This window comes from Orbicella faveolata, unplaced genomic scaffold, assembly GCF_042242905.1.
Source record: "Orbicella faveolata isolate gen_17 unplaced genomic scaffold, um_ofav_v1 contig_3, whole genome shotgun sequence".
Classification (NCBI taxonomy): domain Eukaryota; kingdom Metazoa; phylum Cnidaria; class Anthozoa; order Scleractinia; family Merulinidae; genus Orbicella; species Orbicella faveolata.
In genome coordinates this window covers 19,922,254-19,950,184 of record NW_028301558.1, presented here as the reverse complement: position 1 = coordinate 19,950,184, position 27,931 = coordinate 19,922,254, and the positions used below count along the sequence as shown (strand labels likewise).

The 27,931-nt window shown below is 37.6% G+C and overlaps 2 protein-coding genes across 2 annotated transcripts; one reads left to right on the top strand and one right to left on the bottom strand.

The window, feature by feature from the left end:
• Nucleotides 1-2: 2 nt before the first annotated feature.
• LOC110061534 (protein LSM14 homolog B-like) lies at nt 3-8,230 on the bottom strand. Its single transcript, XM_089298463.1, has 7 exons — nt 7,976-8,230; nt 7,702-7,883; nt 6,389-6,911; nt 4,091-4,281; nt 3,375-3,517; nt 2,557-2,842; nt 3-800 (listed from the first exon to the last, which is right to left on the bottom strand). Exons 1-7 carry the CDS (start codon nt 8,094-8,096, stop codon nt 768-770), a joined length of 1,479 nt encoding a protein of 492 aa, XP_089154589.1. The 5' UTR covers nt 8,097-8,230; the 3' UTR covers nt 3-767.
• LOC110061458 (integrator complex subunit 8-like) lies at nt 8,144-27,835 on the top strand. The gene is made up of 31 exons (XM_089298456.1): nt 8,144-8,468; nt 8,839-8,903; nt 10,070-10,182; nt 10,744-10,810; nt 11,218-11,291; nt 11,993-12,052; nt 12,817-12,859; nt 13,528-13,857; nt 14,367-14,453; nt 15,614-15,784; nt 16,620-16,877; nt 17,600-17,691; nt 18,148-18,229; nt 18,666-18,759; nt 19,362-19,498; nt 20,277-20,387; nt 21,323-21,480; nt 21,792-21,847; nt 22,263-22,381; nt 22,849-22,933; nt 23,371-23,467; nt 23,731-23,764; nt 23,857-23,919; nt 24,296-24,366; nt 24,795-24,913; nt 25,356-25,459; nt 25,805-25,855; nt 26,313-26,392; nt 26,525-26,589; nt 26,999-27,042; nt 27,640-27,835. Exons 1-31 carry the CDS (start codon nt 8,144-8,146, stop codon nt 27,754-27,756), a joined length of 3,372 nt encoding a protein of 1,123 aa, XP_089154582.1. The 3' UTR covers nt 27,757-27,835.
• Nucleotides 27,836-27,931: the final 96 nt, after the last annotated feature.

Here is a 27,931-nt window from a genome sequence, read left to right as displayed (position 1 = left end):
AATTATTGTTGAACAACATTCATTTTAATGTTTCAGGCCTTTGATTTCCATTAACAAGATTTCAATTAACATACGTGAACCATATTCCCTTGATTAAGTGTCCTGAGCTACAAATCGGACTTGTGTGTTTATTAACTAGGGCTTTTTATTCAGTGTACAACAGAACTAGGGATGTGTTTGGCAGGATTATTTTGTTTTTACTGGGGAAATTGGAGCAGGAAAATGCTCATGATATGTCTTGTGCACCAATGCATCCCGCTGGTTCAATAAATATTTTTACATAAACTTTTATTTCATAAAAGACCCAGTAAATTCGTTCTCACTTTGGTCTAAATTACTGATGGAATGGAGAACAATATTGACGTTTGTTTCCACTCCTTAATAGTGACACCAAATGAAAAAAATATGGCACACGCACTAATGAATACAACTTTTGCCTATATAGGTTACCATAAGTCTCTTTACAGATCTTTTTGTACACCAGGAGTCATAAAGGTTAACAAATAGACTTTTCTAAGAAATAATTGTACAAAAATTGTGAAGGAGCCATGTAAAGTCCACAGTGAATTCATCAGTGTTGACTCTGACGATAGTGTTGACAAGTTTTCATCTGTACAAAAGAATTAATCCCAAGATGCATAGTGTTCAATCATGAGTAACACTACTGTACGTGGTCAGACCACAAAAACGTTATTTGCATATTTTTCTATAATTTCAAAAAACAAAAAAGAGCCCTAGGACTTTTTTAAAAGCCATGTTTAGAAGCTTTATGCCTTGGCTGTTGCTTGATCATTTGCTGTCTGAAAGAAAAAAAAAGATATTTCAATATGCAGTTGATTCTGGCTAAAACACAACAAGCAACTAACTGATGACAATATCTATCAATCAGCAACAATACAAAACAACTGTTGGTTACATGTAAGTCAGGACATGTGACAAAAAGACATTCTGTATGGGTTAAAAATGTCACATGCATCATCAATCATTTCAGGTTTGCCACATGCTAACACTGAGTCTCCATCACAGTAGAATACAGCTGGTACTGTTTTATCAGGTTCAACCTGGCTCAAGTTTGGACACTGAAATGTACGTCGAAGTTTTCATAACGTTGTACGGCTATACGCTTTAATATTATCAATATTAACTGTATATCCTAGTTTCAAAAGCTAACAGTCACACATAAGGCTGTAGAGCCGTAGAGCCGTAGATCAGTATAGATATATAATCCTGAATATGTGGGTGTAGATCTGATCTACCTAAGCCACTGGTATAATTATTTTATTTATTGTTTTTCTAAATGCATAGCTATAGCCAGTTTGGTCTTTTTTCTTTTGAGTACTTTGTATGCAAGCTATCTCATATTCCACTAAATTTTACTCTTTTATATTGCTTAAAGTTATAACCTCTACGGTTCTACTTGTTACAGCCGTAGAGTCGTATAATGGTTAAAAATCGTGAAAGAGGTAATGTTATTCTTTGGTTTTTACCAGTACATCTATCCTGTTGTTGTTCTAGGTTCAGCCGCAGCATTTATATTCGCTTTAGAAAGTAGAGTAGTATAATGAACTAGTTTAGGTGATAAACATAGACACAATAATGTTAGAGATATAACATAGAAAGAAAAAAATGTAGAAAAACTTGGAGTTTTAACATAACAAATTTAGGTAAAAGATAATCAACAAAAATATGAGATTAAAGCATTTCAAATAATAGCGGTACATTTAGTCGAAACACTCTCGGGGAAAAAATATTAAAAGAGGAGAATATTGTCCAGGACCTGTTTCAATTTTTCATTTTGGAAAAATGTGGAATACATAAATGTTAAAAAATAACACATTGGTTGCCATGGCAACACAAATGCACATTAGGGGATAAATAACCAGGGAAAAGTTAAAATAGGGCAAGGTGATGTTCGGAATGGCCGTTGTTTATTGAAGGCAGGTATAGGCGTATAGGCATAGAATTCTACGGAAACTTCTACACCCAATAGAGTGTCCAAATTCGGACCACACTTGTATACAGGTTAGCAAGTACAGATGAACCTTCAAATAGGAGTTCCTTCATCCAGGGATCACCTGAGGTGACATTTTGTTCTTATTGATGACTTGACAAGTGGATGCTACAGTTAACCAAACTTTGAATAATTTGATGATGAATCGAGTAACATTTGATACCCATCTAGATCGTGTTTATTTGTGACATGTTCAGGCTTAGATGCAACTGACATCAGCACAAAAATGTTCTTTCAACAGCACCATAAAAATTGCACTGTAGGCACGGTCAGACACTGGTCACACATTCCACTACCACAGCTGTAAAAGAGGACTGACAGAAGACTTGTGCAACCTAGAACACAACTTAGTAGTAACTAGGTTCAAATGTGACCATTAAACTTCCTGCATTCTTGTTAAGTGTAGGATTAGTTTGTCAATGTGTGAGGATGCAAGGAGTGACATGGTTTACTACAACTCCTCCACATCTTCTCTCTCTGATCACAAACAAAAGTGCCTTGTCAAGCAAAACCTTGAGTTAAAGAGGTTCTTGGGAATAACTTACCACTGATGGACCATTGGGTATATTTTTTGGTAATCTGTCATCACCATTTATAGGGTAATCTACCCAGGCCTTTTGGCGGCCACCTCTTGAACTGCCACGGCCACCTCGCCAACCTCCACGGCCACTACGCCCACTGTCCTCACGTCCTTGATATCTGCTTCCACCTCGACCACCTCTATATCCACCACGGCCTCTTCCTCTTCCCCGACCGCCTCGTCGCATACCACCAGTTACACCAAATGTCTCAATGTTCACTTTGCGTTCTTGTTGCCATGAAGGGTGTGCCCTTGAAAAGAACAATACAACGAGAATTCTATATAGCATCAAGAAACAAGATAAATAATTTATTTTGTTACAAAAAAAACATCATCAACAACAACAACAACAACAACAACACAAGACTAGGAAGTTGAATACTGCATTATTTTTTTCCATGCAGTAACATTTCCATCATCACGTTGAATGACAGTATTTGGGGGTACAGCATGTAAATTTTCCTGAAGTGTCCCAAATTAATAAGCAAATGTTGAGTGCAAACATTACCTTTCTGAATTGATTAAATATATAGAGTATGAATTTCAAATTAATAGGAACATGAAAACAAAATGACAACAACAACAACAACAAAATCAAAAGATATCACAAGTCAAGCTGAAAATACTGCAACCTACATTTCGGTATAAAACCACTTTACTATCGCTAAAAACCTAATAACTGTTTGTTAGTCACATAAAAAGACAAGGCAAATTCTGTTGATGGAGTCACACATGTACTACAATTAGTAAACCTTTGAAAGAGTTCCACAAATCAAAAACTACCTTCTGTTTTTGTCTCTATCATTTGCCTCACAAGAGATAGAGTCAAAGAAAGACTTGGAGCTATCATAAAAACTTTCAGGACTCTGTGGATGACAGTCATGGACGATATCATTTCCAGAAGTACTGTTTTCTGTACTTTCATCCTAAAAACAGCAGCATACCATTAATGGAGCTACAAGCAAAAGCCAAACTGTGGCTAACATTTCAGGATCAGCCTTTTGTCACTGGTAACCAAACTGCATTGTCTTAAAGTGGATGGCAACAACTTCCTGCACTTTTCCAATGCCTCTAACTTGACACTTGACAGATGAATACTACTACTGTTCATCACTTGATGCTACAATATCGGTATCACATAAATGCCCAGACACTGGTGAATCAAAAATGGTAATCTTTTTGGCCAAATAGGTTACCATAGCAACAGAACAACCAGTCAACTTTGCACCTCGTGGTAGCAATTTGTAGAGAGACTTAAAGAGTCTTACTCAGGCAAACAGTTTGAACAATGCATACAGCAACTATTCACAGGTGAAGGTACTTCAAATGATGTCTATTTGGCTAAATGTCTATAATGTCAGTAACCATGGACAGTAAATCTGCAGCTGGTATCTTATTATAAACCATCTCTTGGCTTCCATTTGCCTCCTGTGTTTCCACTTAGTGGATTTTTCTCCAAAACACGTACAGGTACAAATAAAACACAAGCAGTTGTTTACCTCATCTGTAATCCTTAGATTTTCATGGAGTTTCTGTTGAAGTTCCTCTTCAATCTCCTCCTTGTTAAACTTGGCATTTGAACTCTCAAAGTCAAACTCCCCTTCAAATTTGACTGGATCACCACCAGTTCGTGGTTTAGAACCTCTTGCACCTGAGTCTCCTCTTCTTCCACGAGTACGACGATTACCACCTTGTAGAAAATAACATAGATGCTATGAATCATTATATAATATTTAAGATAGTATGCATGCTCTCATTGCTCAATAGGTGTTTACAGTACCAGTCAAAGGGACTGCAGCATTACACACGCATTAAGAGTGTGTACTACACGCACATTACAAAATTACTCACAGTCGTTCAACTGGAACTCATTAAGTGCATGTAATGAGAACGAAATATTAAAAGTACGTGCAATGAAAACAAAACATTTGCTGTGTAACATTTACTGGACTGGACTGCACTGCGATGCAGTTTAGTCTTTCGCCTTCTTGCTTCCGGTCATCAAACGTTTCCGATAGAATCAACCAGTTTCCTTAAGCCGGCTTACCGCTTTACAGTGAAAGTATTTTTCTGTTGTAGTTTCAACAAGCAGGAATGCTAGCTAGGATTCACTGAGATAACAGAACATGAACACATAATGTCGCTTTCAATTTTAAATCACACCAATTAGTGTACTTTACGATTCTTTGCTGTTTAACATTAAGAGACAATCTGCGAGTTTCTGTTGAATCCCCATTTCATTGTTATCGAAGGAACAGGAATTGAAAATGACATTTCTTGCATGGGTAAACATTATGTTGCGACGTACGTCGTACATGTTTTAACGTAAACGAAAGCTCAGAGATCTTTAAGAATTAAGTTTTGATGTTAAGCAGAAGTGCGGACTGCTACAGATTAAGAAAGAGCATTTGTTTGATAGGCGCTCGAGCTAGTCCAGTAATTTAGCAATGCTTGTCCGACGGCTATTCAACTTACTTTTTGTTGTGAACGTCGAAAGTCAGGTGTTTTGAATACAAGTTAGTAGTGACTTTTTGTTCTCCAAAATACACACAATTGCGTGTATGAATAACAAAGGTTTCTTGCTCCAATTAAAATACACGCATTTGCATAAAATTACTTGCAAATGCGTGTAACTACCAGATCAGTAAATTTTACCAGGTGTAATTACATGCACCTTACATGCACCATCCACGCACTGTCCACAAATACTACACGCAGACTACACGCATTTTACGTGCGTGTAGGTGCTGCAATTCCTTTGACCGGTACTGTAGATAAGAGCATATAAACACAGTTACACTGTATCGAATTATTTTATTTTTGAGAACTTTTATAAAAGCAATAGAGGACTTTTTCCCATGTTCACATAGCCTCATCTTAACACTCAAAAATTTTGCAAACCCTTGATTGCATCTCCAGCTAGCATAACTACCTCAAATGCTGCAAATCAACGTCACGTCACAATGAGGCTATGTAAACATGGAAAAATGTCCTCTATTACTTAAATACAAAAAAGCTATATTTTTTGTGATAATCTAAAGTGAAGTCATGGTAGGTTTAACAGCACCACTGCCAATAATACAATGATTATTGGTTATTGGATTATTATTACTACAGTCAACTCTCTCAGAGCGACCACTCCTTGTAAGCGACCACTTTGTAAATAACTGTTTTGTTTCTCAGTCATATACTGTTCCAAGAGCTCTCTCTTAAGTGAATACTACTTAAATTTCTTAAGTGCCTGCAACATAGGCCAGAAGTTTGACATACTCTTTTGTTTTCTGTTTCCGGTAAGCGACCACCCAACATGTTCATGTACTGTATGATTGTTACAAAATCTTTACTCAGAAGTGACAAAAGTTCAGTTTAACACTAACTGGAGTGATGACAGATAATAGCTGTTTACAAGCAAAGATGTCTATAATTAGATCTTGGGTAAAACAAAGTTTCACACAAAGTTTCAGTCGGAGAATCGAAAAAAAAATCAAACTTAGTTTCTATTTACCTAATTTCAGCTGATAACGTAATATCTCTATGTAATTGATCAGTCAATCCAGCACTGGGCTTAATTTGTTGATTTTTTCCCATAATGGACCACCTACCGTAAGCAACCACTTAGTCTTGCACCAAGGGTTGTCGCTTATAAGAGAGTTGACTGTAATTTTTTCACTCTTCCATGGACATCATAGTTTCATTGCTCCCCTTTAGTTATGAATGTACCAATTTATCAATCTACCAAATCACATTTTTAGCACAATGGAACTCTTTCAAATTAATTACTTTCTTTCATACTATACCTTGTCTTTGTCTCTGGGGTTCAGCCGACTGATTTGTTCCACTTGATTCCTTATTGGTGTTTTCTTTATCCTTCGTCTCTTGTTTCTTCTTTTCTTGTACTACAGCCTCAGTCTTGTCCTCAGAGCTTCTTCTAGATGATGTTCGGGACGAGGGTCTCCTTTTTGTCTGTACAGTTTGAGTTCCTTGTTGAGCTGTATTTTTATCTTTAGTGTCATCACTTTTAACTTCATGGTTACTGGAGCCGGGTGGTTCAGGTAATACAGTTTCAGGAGATGGCGTATGACTCCGAGCTACCGGCATGGGTTGTACTAGAGGTGGTGTTGGTATCCGTGGCGGCATCATAGGCCCTGGTGGTATCATACCTGGATGTGGCTGCATAGAACCTGGCATCTGTGTGTGTCGACCTCCAGGTGCATAGCCACCGTACGGTCCACCAAATGGACCATAGTTCATTGTGTGAGGAGCATATGGCATAGGAGGGTGAAAAGGAGAATATCCACCAGGATGCCTTGAACTACCAGACTGGTAAAAACAAAGTGTCAACAACAAAATAACAATTTGTAAATTGGCTGCCTGTACATTTTAATTAAAAAAACACTTCTCCAGTTCTTCTTATATTTGCTAATCCAGATTGTTCCAAAAAAGTGGGGGAGGACCAGGTGGCCATACTTGTGAATGACAGTACTTTTCAGCCAAAACTATGGCTTTTTTAAGTTCCACCAACTAGGTTGAAACAAGTCATATATTCACCTGTCCAATTCAAAGAATTAACTTGGCAGAATTCAAGCGGATCTTGTATGTGCAGAGGCATTCTTTGCCGACACACATCATTCAGAACAAAATAATATTTCTGCTCCAGGATGGATGACAAGTCAATTTTGCCAAAGCAAAATACACTATCTGTGACTGTGGCTAGCCCGTCAGGTTAGTAATGAATATATACTATAGAAGCAAAATTCCGAGGCAATTTTATGCCTTTTGGGCCACTAGCAACTATTTCACTTTCAGAATACGGTGTCATCATCACACATTTAGAAGTTTTGGCTGTCATGACTCGAAATAAAATACGGTTACGTTTATCTTATATGGGTTTTATCGAGCATACAACATTCATTGTAGTTCACACATACATACAATAAAGGTTGCTACAGCAGTGTCTTGCATAAGAAATAATAATTTAAACAAGATTTAATGTCAGCTGATTCGTTGTCTTCCAAACGGAAATTGTGCGAATCGAATAATAAACAATGTTGTATTAAGCTTATACAACGCAAACTCCAGTACAACAGTTCCATAAAGGAATACGGTATACCTGCACAATGGCTGGGTCCGGATGTAGCTGCGACGGCTGAGGTTCCTGTTGCTTTGGCTTAGGAGGTTCGCAAACATGCAAGTCCTTTATGTCGTGCCCCCGAAAAACAATGTACTCGTACACTTCCTCTCTCGGAGGAACCTTTTTCGGAGCTTCCCGGTCTTCCGTCCCAAATGATCTGACTGCAAAGAAGGATGATGAGACCACAGTTAGAAATAGATTCTGCGAATCACCTTGCTCATTTACAAAAAATATATCGCCGAAAATGACTAACCGTCCGCCAACGTCACAACAGCTTCCTTGGTGTCTATGGAGTACAAGACACCCTCGTACCTAATTTCTGACTTAGAAATTAGGCTTATTTTGGTACCAATGTACGGAGTTCCTGAAGTCATTTTGAGTTGTCAGAAATATAACAGAAAACTATAAAGGATGGCCCAGGATGGCCAGGATTGATTTCACTGCGTCTTCGACTGTCAGCAAAGCAAAGATGGCCGAATGGCGAGCGAGTGTGTTTTTCTCAAAGAAGTGTGGGAAGAGTGACGTCATCAAAACCGTCGATTATATTGGTGATGGTAGTATACAAATACATCGCCGTTTGCTAAACAAGCTGCTGGCCAGGATCGCTGTGACTCGCGCGGGCGAAAACAAAATGGCGCAGACCATCGACGCGAAACTATTGCATAAAACTACTGTGTCTTGGTTCGACTTCTTGTTTGATACAACTGGAGATTCATTGAAGAAACATCTGGAAGATGTATCTGCAGGTTAATATTATGTTTAGTATTTTTTTTTAACATTGCTACTATAGCGGAAAATCTATCAGCCACCACTGCCAATCGACCTGTCAAAAGGACATTCCATTTTTTATACCGGGCCCCGCCTCTGTACGGAATGGGAGACAGATTCCGACACCCTAGTATTATTCTTGTCCGCACCTTTAAAGTTTGCATCCGCAGGGTACTACATTTTGTCAGTGTCTTTGAAAATAAATATTCCGACAGGCCCTGTGCCAGAGGTTACCCCTTCATACGGGGTGGGGGTATAAAAAATTTAATGCCATGATATGTTTCTTGGAAATTAGGGCAGCCTTTTGTAGGTCATAAATATAGTGATATGTGCTTGTTATACTTGCAGAACCTTCAGCCACCCAACTTACTGTTCAGTTCCTGGAACATTCAGGGTTATTCAACATCAATGTGGTAAGCACTTTGACTAGTCACTGCTCTGGGTCATCCTTGATATTTTCACTGTCTTCAGTGTTATAATCATGAACTGCAGATAAAGTTGGTCAACTTGCATTAAAAGATAAATTTTTCAGTAGCAAAGATCAGATCATGTATACTAAATGCATACACCGTCGAGTGTTGATTGATACCTTTGATCGACACCCTCGATTGACCCTCACTGACCCTTGATCTACACTTGATCAATACTTGATGAACACGTCAGTTGACACTCGAATGACACTTGATCAACATCTCAGTCGAACGTTGGTTGAGAGTCGACTAATTTTTCACAGACACCTCATTGAGTATTGATCAATACATATGAGTTGGTCAACACTCCGCCAATAGAGATGCTGATCAAGTGGTGATCAAGATATCAATCAAGTATTGGTCAAAGGTCAATCAAAGATATTGATTGACACTGATACAGATGCCTTTAGTACACACGATCCCATGTCCTCAAATATGAAAAAAAAAAAAATTTGTTTTGTGAAGTTCAGACATACTATAAATTATGAATATTTAAGAAACTAAATTTGTTGGGCATTTGTTGCATATTGTCATGGTCCAGTTAATCAAGTCTACTAAACAAATACAAGCCTCAGGTTCATGATAAGACCTATTTACTGTACTTTAATGTTACCATGTTAGAGAAAACTGTTTCCAAAATTTTAACATATTCAGCCCTGGCAATCAAAATTCACTTTATACAGTTGGTTTTTTTTTTCCATTCCTGATTCTAAACAAGTTGAGGAATTCTTCGTTCATGACCCGCTTTTCGGTTTGCACTGGTTGCTTACCATCCTGTATCCATCTCAAACTGTATTGTAAAGTACATGTGTATATGAAATGTAGTTTCGGACAGATACATGTATGAGATTGTGGACTAGAAAATGATATAGGGTAAACCAAATCAGGCATGAAATTTTGCTGCAAAACATTTTCTGTTGCAAATTGTTTCCCATCATCACTGAATACAGAACTGAAAAGTGTCACCCTTGAAATTTGAAATCCTAGGGCTTAAAAAAGTCTAGGCACATGGGCACAGTAATGTTAGTCTCAACCTAAGTACATGTAAGCAGATAAGGAAAATGGCAGTTTTATTAAACATTAAAAGGAGCTTTGTTCTATCTACCAAGGGTGTTGCTTCTGAAACTCCCTCAACCGAGAGCAAAAGAGCACGACACCTTTGCCACTTAGCCTTAAGGGCTGCTGCACAGCTGCAATGGAACCTGGAAGTGTTAGAAGAGAAGTACAGAACTGTTACTATTGATCTCAGATGTCTGTTGGAGCGCTTTTTTTTTTCAGGCTGTTTCATGGACAATTGGTTTTAGCTGCAGATTCAAAAAAGTGATCAAGTGATGAAAAACATCTATTGGCACAGATGGTTACAGTTTGCAGCATAGCTGAACACTGCAAATTCCTCAAAAGTATCAAGTTGGAGGCAAATTTTATCCTTGCGATGGATTTTGTAACTGTTGAACTCTTCTCTTATGACATACTGTATCTTGTATGTTGTGTCTTGCTAGAAAGTGCGAAACTCAACAAACTTGCCAACAACCTGTGAAGCAACTTCCCCGACAGCAGAGATTCACTCAGTCTCCTCACACGATAATGAAATGCATCATCACATGATCACATTTTTGGAATCTGTGAATGAAACCAACAGTGCATGCAATGGCCTAAAAAAAAAGCCATTTTAACTGATGTCTGGGAGCAATAGTGTTGGGTTTTCTTATTTTTGATGCCTATTTTTCGTTAGTTGTCAGGTTAACTTTTTCTGATTGTAAATGGCAAGTCTTTTGTTTTTCAGTCTGTCTCTTCAATGGCAGAACATTTTGCTGGGAGAATTGATAAAGACAGCTGCAGCATTAGATGGGGTGAGTTGAAACGTTCAAAGTACAAAATTTGAGCAACTCTTGAAACAATAATAATATCTTGTTTCAATTGATCTCAATTTTATTCTAATATATCACAGATTACGTAAGTGCAGCCAAAATTGTTGCCAATCATAGAAAAATTTGATTCACGTACTACAGTCAAGTCCTACAAGGAGTCCCGATATCAGGTTGTGCAGAACCATGCAGTAATGATGATATTAGCAAGACACACTGATCTTGGGTGGTTACCAGATATTATGAAACACTGTTACAGTAGTTGTTTATTTGTTTTTAACTACTGTAAGGAAAATAATTTTTGATAAAAAAATGTGTTTTTTGGGTCAGATTGTGTGCCTCTTCCAAGTTATCTTGATTAGTGTTGATTTTCGATGTGTTGTTTTTTTTAGGCAATTAACAGTGATACAGATATAAGCAGTCTAGACCAAAAAACTGCGATGACACTTATAATTTACTACAGATGGTAGGAAATGTTTGTCATTAGCTGTAAGCACTAAGCTTGGTCTCTCCTCTGTAGAGGTTCGAAACCTTCACTATAGAAAGCCGCTGAGCGAGGTGAGTGCAGGCGCATAGTCGAAACCCTTTGCCTGTGCTCATGTCACTCAGTGGATTCTCCCTACTTGAAGAAACCCTTTGAGCCTTGCCTTACCCTGTTTATGACCAAAATCAGCGTTTTTCCTTACCATAGTTATATTTGATACCCTATTTATGACCTGACCCTTAAATTAACACCCTGTTTCAGACCTGTCATATGGTAATAAATTTATTAGTTTCTTAGTTCAGACCAATGTGAAATTGCCGTAAACATAATTTGTGAAGGGCTTTCATTGATGGTCTTATCGATAATGATGAAAAAGTAGCTTCCTCTTAAAAACATTACTCAATTCAAGACTAGAGTGCAAAATCCATGCCCTATTGCTAACCAAACTGGCCAAAATTGATACCCTATTTATGACCAAAATGGCTGAAAACCCGTACCCTTTGGGGCCGCACATGTATACTTATATACCCCATATAAGGGAGCTCCCCCCCCCCCCCCCTAGTGATTCCAGCAATTCTAAGCTAGACATCCTAGAGTCAAGGCTGGTGTTCATAGTTTGTAATTAATTGTGAAAATAAGTTTGCTCCTTCTTTGCTTACTGACTTGTGTTGTATTCAATTCAGGGTGGTTAGGACTCTGTCTCAACATTTTCTGCCAAATGTTGGCAAATCTGTGAACAATGGGTGAGTTATTGTAAAGAATATGTTATTATAGGCACTCTGTTAGTTAAGAGCTGTAGAATCCTGAAACCAAATTTTATCTTCAATGGCTGTAGTATAGCACTTTTCATAGTTTCAGTCTGTAGCAGGCATAAATACAGGGTACAGGGGGAGGGAGCGTGGAGATGAAAGGAGAAGGAGAGAAGAGTAACAACTGTTATAGGAACTCCTTGTTGTACATTTGTGACACTCATGGAATAACTTATGAACTGTTAGGCCCAGTTCAGATGTCGTGCTTCTGCCATGCCAAACTAAATTCAGGAATTAAGTTCGACAAAAGCATGGTAGAAGCTTGTCGTCTGAATCAAACTTTTCAATTAAGTTCAGCAAGCAATTAAGTTTGACAAGCTCTGCCATGCTACATGACTCTAGCACAGCAGCAATTGTTGCACTGAACAAAATTCAAAAATTATAGTAATGTGTTTTGGTGAGATTGTGTTCCCTCGGGGAGTTAGGAGGAGAATTGTTATGAGGAATAGGTAAATCCTGAATTTGTTTCGACTCTGCATGATGTCTCAATTAGAGTTGTTTTCCTGCCATGCCATAGTCAAACCAAATTGTAATTTAGTTCTGCACAGCAGAAGCATGACATCTGAACTGGGCTTTAGTCACACAATCTCATTTAAAACAATCACAATGATGGTGGCGGATGAAGATGTATGATTAAGACGTCAATGACACTTGATACCAAATTTTAATTAACTTTGATCTTTGTAATTTGTTTTAAGTATGACAGCTGATAACTTGGCAAATGAAAACATTCTAAGAAAGGTAAGTTTAGAACAAACTGTTTATTGGTAACTAAAGATGTGTATAATTTGTTAGGGCATTTTCATGATGTATGAATGGCCTAATTTTTTCAGTGAAAATTGTGTGAAATGGTTAGTTAAATTGTCTTGAGAATCATGATTTCGCTACTAAGTAGCTGTGAACTGTCAGTTCCATAAATGATTTCAGTGATATGAGAAATAAATCTTTTATTTGTCATGAACCATTAGAACTTTTGATTCTGTCTTCCATAGTTGTTTTCGACAACAATTATCATGTGATAAACATTGGCATAACCAGGACAGGCCAATCTTTGATCGCTGCATGTAGTCTTTGGAGGAATGTGGTCATTTTGCTTTAGAAAAAAGAAGTTAGAGAAAGGCTGAAAATGCTGAACAAGGCTGTGCTTTTGGACATGAAGTTTCAATATCTCACAAGTTATTTAAGTTCATGTGAAACATGTTCCTCTTTTCCTAATGAAACATAGAATGTCTTGTTACATGTAATTCCCCTCCTCCTCCCATCACCCTCAAAGATGAATTACAGGACTGCAGGGCTATGTTGCAATTTAGTGAATTTACCATAAAATCCATCTTGAGAAGCATAAATCACCTTTAAGTTTTCAAACAGTCATACATGACTTGTTTTTTTTTTTAATTGTTTTATATCAGCTTGAAGACCAACTTTCTACTGCCATCCACATTCTTAATCAAGCTCTTCAGGTGACAGAGGACATGGTTCTTCCTACAGCTCCTTCATTGTTATCCAATCCTAAAAAGACTGATAAAACAGAGCCAGAAAAGGCTTCAAGTGAGGTTGGACCAACAAGTGAAGAGGGTGCACAGAGCGTGGATGTTGACATCACAGATGATGACAAAGCTAAGAGTGAAGGTGATGCAAAGAATGGATCTGATGACTGTAATGGCTCCAATGTAGTTGAAAAAATGGATACAACTACTGAAGAGATTTTTACTGTGAAGAAGGAAGACATCATTGCTCAGGTATGTGCATTCCTGGGGTAGGTAACTTCTTCTTAAAAACATACTCAATTCAAGACTAGAACAACCATACCCTGTTTATGACCAAAAAGGCTGGAAAAGAGGATACCATTTGGGGCTGAACATACCTACATAGCCCATATAAGGGAGTACAACCCTCCACACCCCCCCCCCCCCTCCCACTCCCACCAGGTGTATCCATGGAGGAATTATATACATTGGGAGCCTTCCTTGAAGATGTTTAAATATTGATAGGTTGGTGGTTCTTAGCAGAAAGGGGTAACAATGCCATCAATCATCTTATATGATTTTTTAGCAATATAATTTCCTTTCTCTTTACAGTTTTGTCAAGTTATAAAAATCACTACACACAAAACATGCAAAGAACTGTCCCTTTGCATGCATTACATGCTCATAAAATGGCATTGTTTAATCAGTAATACTATGATCTCTTTTTTCCTCTCTTATGTGGGAAAGTGATTAATTTCCTGCTACTTTTACTTCTGTTTTAGGTTTCCTTTGATTTAGGAACTCTCTACTTCTACCAAGAAAAGTTTCAACAAGCTATGAAATTGTTCGAAAGTTGCAAGAATGCACAGGTTTGTCATAAACATCTGTTGCCAACTGATCAATGATTAAGCCTGATCTTGATTATTTATTCTAAGGTACACTGTAGCTACTCCCCAGTATCACCTGATTTGCACTTCTCCAGGGAGTGCTCCCCCTGGTCGCGCATTTTACTGTAGGCACCAAGCCCGTCCAGACCTTGAAAATCATTTGATTTAATCACTGTACATGAACCAAGATCTTCAACAATTTTTCCATGAGCATACTTTGGATATGACATGATAATTAGCCAATGAGACCCTAGGATGTGTCTTTGGCTATAATTCATCTCATACATGTAACTAACAAGCATGAGTGGAAGAATGTTTTTATTAAAAATAACCGCAATATTGATAATTCCAACTATTAAGTAAGTAACATTCTGTAGAAAAGAAGAGTCAAAACCCAGGAAAAACATTATCCAATGTTCCAGGTTTTAAATATGCAGTTATAAAACATGTTGTGACATGTTCTTACAACTTAGTGTAGTAGTCAGAATCAGGTAGCTCCAGTATTTGCTCACATTCATGTTATCATGCTGTGCCAGGATACCACAGTGCATTTTGTTGGTGTGAAACTAGTCAGAATTTTCACAGATTCCAAAGAACATTTGGAAAATGACTGTGGTGCAACAGTAATACATCAAATTTTGGCACGTCTTTGGCACCACTGCTGTACAACTACAGCAACAGTATGACTGTTTAAAAACCACAGAATGGCACAATTTTGTTATTGGGCCCTTTTGCTTTTAATTTATAATGTGTGTCCACTGAGGGTTTATTATTAAAACATACTAACATGTAGGTTATTCATATTTATTGAATATTATTTTGTTAGTCTGGAGGTGAAACGTAGGCCACAGGGATTGTAGCATGGTGCTTTACGCATGATTTATGCACATCATGACATGCACCAGTAAAAATTTACATGCAGATTTATGCGCAGGCCAATTGCACATGAATTTGGTTTATTCTGTTGAACAATGAAACCTTATGTGATTCATAGATGGGAATTAAGTTTATGTATTTTGTATTAGTTTTGTGTTTCTACTTTTTAAGCCACTTTGAAATACAGAAAATGCACTGGAGCAACATTTTCATTGCATTTTTTCAGTTGTGTCACATTGTAATGAACCTTTTCCTTTCCATTCTAGTGCTGTCAGTCATCATTTTACACTGTCAATGAACAGAGGTTGAGTGGTTACTATATGGCATGCTGTGGCCTGACAGGCATTCCCCCTGTTCTAACAAGTGCGCCACCGCTTGCAGCAACTAAACCATCCCTAGCTGTGAGATTTGAACAGTCCCGACACTCTGGATATAATGTAAATATGAAATAATTAATAATAGTTTCAAAGGAAACAACCCCCAAATGTGCATGTAGGCACCCTCCAAAAGTACAATTAACACAGCACTCAAAAGTAGTGATCTCAAATGAAGATGTATTTGGCTTGTGGGTTCCTGCTGGTAACGGCCTAGTGCTGAAAGGGCTGCCTTATTGTAATAAAAAAAACTGGCTTTGATAAACAATGGCAGGAACATATAAATTATGAGCTGTCCCAAAATTACATGGTATTTGTTTTTAATGAACCTTAGTAGAGAGACAATTATTATATTACCCTGTTTGTTTTGGCATAAATTTCTGTCGAGAAGATTTAACATCCACTGAGAACATTTGGAGCTACCCAGAAGAATCAACTCACCCCTCCCCCCTCCCCCCCCCCTCACCAAAAAAAAAGTCACAATCCTCCAAAAGTACAGGAGTGATAAGAACAGGCTGTTAAGTCTAGAAGCAGTGAGGGTTGTTTGGAGATCTTTACTTCATATCAAACAAATCTACCAAGTTTAACATCATGTTGAAACAACCATATCTAATGATCTTATTTTGTCATTTGAATGTAATTGTTGCAAGCACCACTCAGGATAACTATTATTGTTGTAGTCAGAGATTGTGATCCCTATAGCAGCACTTTGTTCTAACAAAGTTCCTATGGTATCAACATGTTCTCTCTTTACCCAAAATTGTTAGTTAAATTTCCACTAAATTACAAATGGATGCCTAAGAAGAAACACGTCATTACTCTAATTTTTAATTTCCAAAATACAGAAATAGTGATTTACATGTATGTTTAGCATCTTTCTTTTGTTACTATCACACAGGATATTATTGTGGTACTTTTAGAGGACAACATCACATTTGAGCTTCCTTTGGAATATAGAAAAAATTTAGTCTCAGAACTAAGAACACATAGTCGGAGAATGAGTGAAGATGAAGAAAGTGCTACCAACATTCCTTTAGACTGGCAAATAATGGTTTGCAATATAATCAGGGATGTTCTAGAAGGACGACCTGCAAATCCTGGATTTTGGCTCTCGCTGGAGAATTGTTCTCAAGCTCAACTAGAGATGATTTTCTCTGTAAGTATTTCTTTGACCCAAACAGCCAAGTAAATGTCATGGGCACAGCTGTATGCCAGGAGTTATCTCTTGAACCATGGTTTGAAAACAATTACTGATGTGAGGAAAATATGACATGATCAGTGACTAGATTGTTTTCAGACTAAACCATTCACTGCAACATAAATTACTTGATTTACCCTATTGTCTTCAGAAGTTAGAGACAGATCAGGAAAATTGGTTTGTGATTTTTATTTTGACGAAAATGCAACCTGGATCAATAAAAAGGTAGCTGGTTAAATACTGCCATCCTTTATTAGTGTCAGTAACGAATTTAGTAAAACAACGGTATCAAAAACATGCCTTTGAAATCATATACTAAGTGATCTTGTAACCATCATTTCCTGTCAGAGGTTACCACAGCCACAGTATGTATAACCTGTCAAAAAGACCCTCGCATTTTTTGCGTTACTTGCTTCACAGTTGAAAATTAGCCCAGTGAACCTCATATTGTGTCATATGATAATGACTAGCTTGTTAAGAGACAGCTTTCTATAAAATTTGAGAAAACAGTGTTAAGAGGTTCAGAGCCACTTTTTGAGTTTTGCAAATTTAACATGAAAGTACCCCTCTCCCCCGAGAAAAGGTATATTATAATTAATATACCTTTTCATCTGATCATGCAGATAATTAATGAAAGTGAACTGAACAAAAATGAACTGTTATGATTGTGTCTTATCTAGCTGTGTTTGCAGTCCATACCAGTTGAAGAGGACTTCCCTTCTCAGGGTATAACGGAGAGCAACAGATTCAAAGTCATGAAGTCATTTGTCCAGTAAGTACACAGTCATTTTGTGTGGAGGTGCCCTATCCTCATGTTTACTGACTAGACTCTGGATCGAGCAGTCTGGGCTGGGTTCAATCCCTGGCTGGGGTCATTGTGTTGTGTTCTTGGGAAAGACACTTTACTCTCACAGCGACTCTCCCCACCCCGAGGCAAATTTAATGCTAAGGGGTAACCCTGTGATGGACTAGCATCCCATCCAGTGTGGGGGGGGGGGGGGGGGCAGGGAATACTCCTAGTAGCTTCATGCTGCTGAAACCGGTATAAGCACTGGCCTGATGGGTCACTTGTCTCATATGCAGACTTAGCTATGCTACCATCACCGTCATGTTATGTTTGCCCATTTATTGTCCTGGGCTGGCACAATGGTACTATAGTTTATTGTATGTATTACTTTAGTTAACACTTTAGGTGAATGTTTTGGTTTTTATTTTGTTACTGATACAGGTTGATCTGCTGTACTTCTGAACTGGTGGATGGATGGGAAATTGCCAAGAACTCTCCTGCTAAAATATTCTTGAATGAAGAGGTATTTTAGATCTGAGATCTGATAATAATAGACCATTTCCAAGTTGCCTTCTCCCTCTGTTTCGAAATGAGTCTGCATATGCCATACCTTTCTTATGAAAATGAACTTGCACAAAATGTATTTTCATAACAATGGTTTGGCTCAAACACTCATTTTGACACAGAGGCAAATGGCAACTCGGAAATGGCCTATTTCAAAGAGAAGCCAGTTTTAATATTTTTGGAAGTCAACAGAGAAACATCAGATTTCTTTTGAGAATCTCCTGTTACATAATTTACTTTAAGTACACAGGTTCAATTATCGTTTGACTTATTACTGAATGAACTTCAGGTAGTATTCATGAAGAAATAAGTGGAAGGCCTTCGGTTAACATCTCCACATTGTATTCAGCCATCCGAGAGAGTATTTTTGTGACAAAGATCTATGTTATCTTTAGGAAGAAGTGATGGATGACCTTCAAAATGGGTTGGTTAAGACTGAACAAGACAGGTCCCAATGGATTCCTGTTAATGTACAATATACCACTGAAGGTAATTCATGCTAGAAAAAGTAATGTGTGCTTAATGTAGACTAGAAGGTAATGTAAACTTCATTACAATGTAGCTGTGGTTGTATACCTTGTAAACTGGAGCTGTGCATGCATAATATTTTTATAGATGCATGGCAGGAAATCATAGAGAAATGGCAGCAGCTGTTGATTAAATTTGTTTTGTTTTCTTAGTCATGGAGAAAACTTACAAAAAAAGCTCCCTTTTATCTTTATGTGGATAAAAAGTATTAAATGAGCTTTTGGAATGTTGGCAATGCTTTCATTTCATTCATGCACGTGGCTAATCACTTGACTTCCCCTCTCGGATCAAAATGTTTTTGCTTTGGCATGCTGTATTCAAAACCAATTGTAAATAGAAGATGGTTTTCCCATGGAACACCATCTTCTATTTGGTGATTAAAACCAGGAGGTAATGTGTGGATAACACGGGCTAAAAGCCTGTGTTTCCCTGGTGGTTATCTTTTAAAGATCCATCAAGACCTTTAAAGATCAGCATTAGGATCTTTGCAGATCTTAATAAAATCCTTAATCCTTGATGAACTTTTGTTGTTGGCATTAAATTATTGGCACATTGTCTCCCAGCCTCGACAGGACAAGAGAGCACTGAGTTGAAGAAAGGTCAGCTTTTTAATAAACTACGACACACAGTTGACCCTGGTACCATCAGTACACTAGTGGAAGAGCTTCATCAACTTGAGAAAGGGAGAAGGCATTCAGAGGTAGTGTGACTTGAGATGTAATGTAAAGGAGGTTATCCTGAAGGCCTCCCTCCACCCTACAGTGAAAAATAATGAGTTCAGCTGAACCATTGTACATGTAGCAACCACATAAAAATGCTGTCATGGAATACCCCATCTGATTCAGCATGAGTAGTAATAAGGGTCTGAAGTCTAGAAATTAGTTCTCTATAGTCTAGACGTTACATGTACAAACTGGCACTGCTGAGGTCCCAACATGATAGTTCCCTAATTAGCGTACAAGCTTCCCATATGTCACCTGCAACTTTCTAAGCTAATTAATCATACAGTCCTTGAGGATGTCACGTAAATCACTCGTCACCCATGTTTGAGGCTATTGAGGAGAACTTTTTATCAAACTGACAGGGTGGCGATCATATCCTGTAGGGGAAAAATTTGTAGTTTGTTAGAACTCATTCATGTGTTTCCTACTGTAAATATTTCTCCCTACCTTTCAGGATAGTAAGTCAGGAAAAAACTATTTGATATCCTATTTTAGAACTGGCATCCCATTTGAGTGAGGAAATTTGAGCCATGCCCATGTTACTGTACCTCTTAAAGGCACCTTTTAAAATGTTGCATGATCATGTATGAAGCCCATACAGTACATGTAGTTTTCTTGTTACAAAATAATGGAACCTACAAAAGCAATGATTAACTTTCTACTTGATATTATTAGACACCAATCCCCAGATCATGGTTAGTACCAATTTCCCATTTTTCGCTTATTTAAATTCATGTTGTTTTATTTTTCTTGAAGGAATATGTGTGTTTACTATATAAGAGCCACCTTGAGGAGATAAAGAACCTTCAACAACAGGACATACTCCATATTTTGTTTTCCAAAGCCTTACACTGTTCAGCTCTTCAGGTAATTCTGATTGAGTACTCCAGCCTTCATTTTGACTCAAATGTTGGGGTTCTTTACACGACTGCTCCTGGTTGTTCAAAAGCCGATTAACGCTAATCCAGGATTAAAAGTTAATCAAAGTTCTTATTTCTTTTAAATAAAAGTGTTTTCACTGTCCGTGTTTCCTGGAGTATGACATTGGTCAAAGCCAAAATTGAAGGACAAAAAATTGCAACAGAAAACTTCACTGAAAAGTTACAAAATTGAAATAAAAATTTACGTTAATCCTGGATTAGCTTAATCGTACTTTGAACAACCCAGCCCTGGTGTCCTAACACCATGGTGCTGAGGAGGGGTGGGGGGGTGGAGGGAGAGGGGCAGGAGAGGGAGGGGAGGGAAGCAGAGGAGGGGAGGGAAGCAGAGGAGGGGAGGGAAGCAGAGGAGGGAATGGGAAAGGAGGAGGAGTGGACAGATGGAGGTTAAGGTGGAGTTGGTGCTTTTCACTGGACAGGTGTGATGTTTTGTGAATTCAAAACTATTAAAAGTGGGTATTGCCTGTATCTAAAGATAAGGGCCTGTCTGTAAGGGAAACTACCTCTAGTTGGGTAATCAATTCGAGGTTCATCAAGGTTTATAGATCTGACATGCTGTTTGTCAGTGCCTCTTAATTTCCTTCAATGGCAGTTAATTTTGTCCTTATAAACTGAAATGGTTACAAAACTGGATTACATATATGAGTTTCAGTTGCCCACTGATGCAACATCTACAGGGGCATTTGTCATCAGGAGAACTTTTTACAGGGGTGTTAACTACAGCAGGAACTATTTTCTACAGTAGGAACCTTTTAATAGGAAGCCTTTCTACATAGAATAGGAACTATTGTCAGAGGGTCCATCAGCAGTGGGAACAATCCAAAGTTACGTCAAAAAATTGACCAATCATGTTTCTTTATTTAGGAGTATGAGAAGGCATCTCAGCTTCTCTCTTATGCCCTTGGGATGGTGAACACTGTTGCAGGAAGGGGTGCTGCAAGCAGTCCATTAGAGAGAGTGAAGGCTGCAATTCAACAAGAACTCCTTGTGCTAGACATTTCTCAGGAGTCACCTAGCAAGAGGTACAAGTATCTAAGAAATAATTGATAAAATACGAGTTCTTACCTGTTCAGTCTGTTTTTTTTTTTTTTTAGATGTGCAAAACACTCCTACCCGGAGAACAGCACATCACTTTAGCTACAGAGGGCAAAAGAGTGAAAAGGTCAAGCACAGTTGTAAACTTTGAAAAACCCTACATGAGGCACAGTTCACTGCCAGAACTGCACGAATTGGACTGTTTAACCACAGCAAAAGCTTTTTTTTTTTTGTTACAAGCTTTTTGACACCTCATGGGTTCCATATTTTGAGGCTGTTCATTTTCTTTTCTTTGCAGCCGGGCGGAAGAGATAGCAAAACGAGTCAAGTCTTACATTTGGCAAACTGCTCCAGGTACTGAGCAAGGTTCACATTACTCACTAATAGGCCATTTTTCCATATCTGGTTGGTTCTCATAATCTACAGTTCAGTCAATTTGTCAATAGCATGCCAAACATAAACAATGTTATTTGTTTCTAAAGAACTTTTGTCTGTCAGGTCAGCAGGTAATTGAAACACTTAGCTATATATCCAGTTGAAGTTGATATAGGTGCTTCTACCACCACAGGGAGTCTATAAGGCTGATTTTTTTAGGATTACATGTAGATCTTCACCTGAACAAAGTACCCTAGGAAGGGCTAATGCTTGAAACAATAGCTCAGTATCATACAGGCAGTTAATTTGCCTTTGTCAAAAAATAGCTAAGTGTTACATAAAACATAGTTGATTTGATGCACTGTATTCTACTAACATGTTGAATTGTTTCCAGGTGCTGCAGAGATTCATGTGGAAGAACAAGTCAATGCCTTTCTATTAAATGGAAAGGAGTGGGAGTTTCTGTCAGAAATAAGAGTTGATGAGAATGCACAGTCACTGGATCACAGATCTGTAAGATAATCTGCTGATTAGCATGTTGGAGTAGATGAACAATTCCTTATATAATATACTAAAAAGTGATAGGTGCATCATTTTCTTGCATCCAAACAGTGCAGAAGCAAATATGACAAATTACATTAACAACATGTTGCAAACCTTGCTTAAATTCAACTTGCCTTGCAATATTGTTGCATGAAGAGTTTTCGCATGTGAACCTAGTTATTATAATGGCCCAGCTCACCAAATATCTCTTAGTAGCTCAGTGGTTAGAGTCTCCAACCAGTATCTGGGAGGTCATGGAGTTGAATCCTTCCATTTTAAGATCTTTATAATCAAGTTGTTTGTATATTACCTGTCTTTTATTCCAGAGCATGTATATATCATTCTGTAATCCCTTTTGATCAATGAAGTCTTTTAACACAGTAGGACATGGCAATATTTTCTTTATGGAGCTTGACTTATCCTTTTTAAATTTTTAGCTGTGTAGCTTACTGGCATCCACGTGCTACTTTCTGTCAAAACCTCAGGGATGGAGGAAGCCAGCCAGAAGTCTTTGGGATGGCAGTAAGTACATGAATTTTGTACAATGTACAGGATATTTTCATCGAGACATCTCGGAGTTACAGCAAGTTTTGCATCCATTGAAATACCTTCTTATGAATCTCTTTATCAATCCAGTAATGTATGTGCTTTAGTGTCAGAAAACTCAAATGGAAATTTGAGGAATGCACTGTCTTGCTTAGGTTTATGGTACAAATGTAAAGAACCCCAGGACTCGGGCGTTTTACATTATTTGTTGTTTTACACAGGATTGCTCTGGTCAAGATGTATTAATTTTTATGTTGAGATCCATTGTCCAGTTACCTAGTTTACATTAAAAAAAGTGTCATTGCATTTATTATATTCCAGTCATAATGGTGGATTGTTTGGAATCTGCATTTACTGTAACTTCATTTTGTTTTGTCTTGATTTGCCATTCCCAACTTTCCTTTTTATTTCAGTTCTGAAGATATTCAGTAATAACAACATGGGACAACAGAAGAGATCTGCTGATGGAAGTCAAGCAGGCATAGCTTCCCAATCTGAAGGACTGAAACTGTAAGATCTTTGTATGTTACACTCCTTATTAGCTGTAAATGCAATCAGTGCTTTGTTTTAACTTTTTTTAGATGCAGGGCTCTCTGCATACCAGCCTTCAAGCTGATTGGGCTTCAAGCCTTCAAGCATATTTTTTTTCTTTTGTTATATTTTTACAATCATTTTTTAAAGAAACCACTCAATAAAATTATATGATGCATAGCTGTTTCTTACTTAAGTTGGAATTGATTTGCTTATTTATAGAATTGCTTGTTATCTTGCAGGACAAACCTCATTCATTTTGTTCGAAGAGTAAAGGTAAATCTTTGTAATGCCCTCACTCTCCATTTCAGAAGTGGACCTAAAAAAAGTCAGTATCATCATCATTCAGTCATCTTTTCTTCTTGTAGGAAGAGACTGTACTCACTGTGTTGATATCATGTTTAGTACGACTGCGTAATGCCTCTGGCAAGGTAGGCATCAATAAAAAAGAATAATTATAATATTGTAATTATTGTGGACACAGCATAGTGTAGACATATAATATTGACCACTTTCCTTTGAAAATTGCGTTTGCTCAGATATGATGAAAAGTCGCCAAATACATGGAAAACTTGACATAGAAAAAGCAATAAAACTTGGAGAAAGTGTGCTAGTGGCTGTCTAACATACTCCTCACTTGAAATGGTTATTATTAGTACAGCATTTAAACAGTTATCATTCAAGTTGTTTGTCCTTTAATTTGCTTTTGAGTCATAATGTGATCAGTTTCATCACTACTGTGTAGTGGGTTACTATCAAGTGCTGTCCTCATGTTTAATCTTGCAGTAATATTTTCTTTATTTCAAGGTTGATGAGGCAAATAGTCAAAGAGAAATATCAAGCTCACACAGTCATCTCTGGCCTACTGCAATCACAAAGTATGCTGCTGGATTTATTTAACAATAACTTGTTTTCTCTACCATCAAAATGTTGAGCAGCAAAAAGGAGTAGTTATTAAAAATTGCAAGCAAAAAGACTTAATTCTATAGTTCCCCATTGTTACTGTGTCTCTACAGTAATTCACATGTTGTTACTTGCAAGTAATATAATTAACATCCATGGGAAAGTCACTCTTAGACACTGCAACGTAGATCTCTGTTAAAGGGCAATGTCACCATGATTATGGAGTTTTTCAGGTCAAATCCCATATGCCTGTTGAGAGCGACAAAAAACTGTGAGCGCAAAAAATTGGGGGCTGTTTATATTTACAATAATAATTATTTTCTAAAAAGGTTTCTATTGTATGGCACATTTGTTTGTTTTATGTATCACAGAGGTTTTAAGGTTGGTTTGTTTTAATTAATAGCCCTGGTAATGTAAATTTTGATCACATTGGCTTGGCACTGTCTGGTGTTGTCCACCATGCCCTCTCAGTACAGCATCAAAATGTTTCTTGGCTTCAAACTCTAGGAGATATTTATTTAGGTAAGTGATTTGCTAAACACTAATTACAATAACTTCATTCCTTCCAACATTGTGTTAATTCAGAATCAGGACCGTCCATTAAAAATAATTAGGTCTTTGAGTAATGTACACTGTCATATTTTGAAAACTGCCTTTTTCCATACTTCTGTGTCAAGATGTTGCAAATGCAGTTTCCTCTACTTTGTAGAAATTCATTTCATGTCACAAAATAACATGCATGTTGTGGGATACCTCAATAAGACAGTAGTTCTTAGTAAAGTTTTCAAGTTGTGGTCTTTCATTGGCTGGTCATGCAGTACTACATAGTATTTTGCATGACTTGTTATTTAGAGGTTAACAATCCCATGGAGATTGCCTCTGTAAATTCAGTAAACGTGGCTCATGAGCACAAAGAAGACATTGCAGCCACACTTACGCCCCTCTTGTTTTTTATATTCTCTAGATTCTGGTAATTATTCATCAGCGATGCGGTGCTACCTAGAAGCTGGTGCTATCTCATCGTTTTTCTTCAATTCACCAGTCCCATCAACTGTCTGGGATGATCAGGTAGATACTCTAAAACATGAATGTTGAATTGCATAGTCCAGAAGGTGATACAGTCAACAAAGCAAGCCAAGGGTTTATCATAGGACATTTGACTTTTTTAAATTTTCACTCTTTGAATGATATGAGGTACACTGATCAAACTTGAGCACAAGTTTCAATCCAAGTATTTATTTGAATGTTGGTCAGATTAGCATGAGGCTTCACATGCCACACTCAGGACATGCGAATGTGACAATTTTTCCTATAATTGAATAATGGTTGGCTGTAGCTAACAAGGAATCTCATGTTTCACCACAATTTGTATCAAGGTCTAAAGAAAATTCATTATTCACCTTGTTTTGTCAGGTTTACAGAAAAATGGTCACTTGCTGTTCGGCGATGAAAGCTCATATTCAGGTACTGACAAAAATGTTGTGCACTGTACTCAGATCAACATCTGCAGAAGGTTGTATGAGATCTGGTTGTTTTGTGCTCTCCTTGCCCCATTCAACTAATTACAGTAATTGCTGCTTTGATGTAAATGCAACGAAGTACGAATTATTTAGTAAACAACAAAGCAGCAATTTTGTTTCAAATTACTTCTTTTGTTGTAAATGAAATTTTCACTTTGGCTGAAGGCTAGACAAAATGTATGGAGCATACCAAGGAGACTTATTGATTTTGAGCTATTTTAATTTAATACACTTGATCCAAAATGCCACAAACTGTGACACCTGTTATGACCTAGGGGCCATGCTGTCAACTGTTCAGCACATCGCACCCATAAGATACAGAAGGATGCTCAAATATGTCTGGCATGATATTATTTTAACTAAATGTGTTTTTAAAGTGTTAAATTTTATTGTCGCTACAGGCAGCTTTACTTTGTCAGTGTATGGAAGTTAAAGATTACACAACAGCCTTCAAGGCCCTCCAACAAGCCTCATTAGCAAGGTGATGAAATTATCTGCAAAATTCAATAAGCATACTTTCAATTTTTCAGAGATCCTCATTTCTACTGTGCATTAGGTAGGACAAATCATGTTAATGCGAGGCATTAAAGATAGTTATTGTTTTACTCAACAGTTCTGATGCTATGGACTTCTACTATTCCTTCTTTTGGGACATAACAATGTTAGAATATCTAACCTGTATCCTTTAAAAGTGATGAATGTAATGAGCATTGTACTTCTTGAAAATGTGCTGCTTTAGAGTGTAAAATCTTTTTTTTTTTAGTTTTATTTAAATAAAGATAAGGGTATGAGAATGGAAGTGCTGGTGGAGGAAAACGAAAAGGAGGGGTACAACAACCACAACAACATGAGAACAATGATGATCACAATATTATTATTGTTGTCTCTATCAGTGAGACCTTTTTTGAATTTTTAGTGAACTAGACAAACCTCAACTGGTCTTGTACCAATTAGCTGGACTTCCAGAAATTATGTTGTTTATTAATTTTGCTGCTGCGAGGTAAATTTTTAAACCTTTTTGACTGCAAAGCTCACAATTACCATTTGCTTTTTTTGGCGGGGCTATTGACCTTAACATTTAACTTAGTCACCCATGCAAAACGTGGACAAAATGGCAAAAAACTGCTTACAGTGAGTTTTATTGGTTATAACTTATTATAATAGTAATGTTCTCTTGAGTTCCACAGTACTGAAGTCCCTGAAGAATGAATTAAAGGAGCGAGCCAAAATGTTTTTTATGTACCAGTATACATGTTCAGCAAGCTGCTGGACGTGCAGAGTATTGGTCTAACAAGCTGAGTGATCTCTGCATTTCATACACAGTGGTCTGTTCCTGAAATTTGGTTGGCTATAAAGAAACCAATAACCAGGGACAGGCTGCATGTACACTGTATGTTCCCAGCTGATACACTGCCTTGTGGTGCTGGGCAGATCTAGGGGGGTGCAGTCAATCCCCCTAAATAAAAAAAAAATGAGACAATATTATAACACTCTGACTTGGCCTCAGAATTCCTGAAATCCCATTGCCAAGGACCTCAATTTTAAGCATTTTCCAGGGGAGGATGCCCCCAAAACCCCCTACAGATGACCACCTTTGACCGGGCCATATCACCCCCTTCTCTAAAATCCTGTATCCTTCCCAGTGGTGGATTTGGGTAGTTTCAACTTAATTGTCTGTTCCTGGCATTACTCATTCAAAGGGTGTCAATGTTTGAATTTTTTATGCAGATACAAGCCATCAGTCAACCTGAACTGAACATTTTCAACACATCAGAACTTCTCCAACACACAGAACAAAGCAGGAAAGCTAAGCTACTCAGAACTCTTGCCAAGCAGTACCTTTAGTCTAGCCACAGTCTATTTACAATACCTCAAAGCCTCTGTACTGAAATGTCATTAATGTAATAAAGACTAACTCAACACATTCTAGTAAACAGTGGTTATAAGAGTATACAAATAAGAAAGTGACAAGAAACCTTATTGATGGTTGTGCTTTTAGCGTCCATTAACCACCTAGCAA

Coding starts and splice junctions, on each gene's coding strand:
- LOC110061534 (XM_089298463.1), bottom strand. CDS start 8,096: ATGACTTCAGGAACTCCGTACATTGGTACCAAAATAAGCCTAATTTCT. Junction 4,282..6,388: donor ACCCCAGAGACAAAGACAAG/GTATAGTATGAA, acceptor ATTTTCTACAAG/GTGGTAATCGTCGTACTCGT. Junction 801..2,556: donor TACCCAATGGTCCATCAGTG/GTAAGTTATTCC, acceptor TTTTTCTTTCAG/ACAGCAAATGATCAAGCAAC.
- LOC110061458 (XM_089298456.1), top strand. CDS start 8,144: ATGGCCAGGATTGATTTCACTGCGTCTTCGACTGTCAGCAAAGCAAAG. Junction 23,920..24,295: donor TGCGTAATGCCTCTGGCAAG/GTAGGCATCAAT, acceptor CTTTATTTCAAG/GTTGATGAGGCAAATAGTCA. Junction 26,393..26,524: donor CAACAAGCCTCATTAGCAAG/GTGATGAAATTA, acceptor TTTACTCAACAG/TTCTGATGCTATGGACTTCT.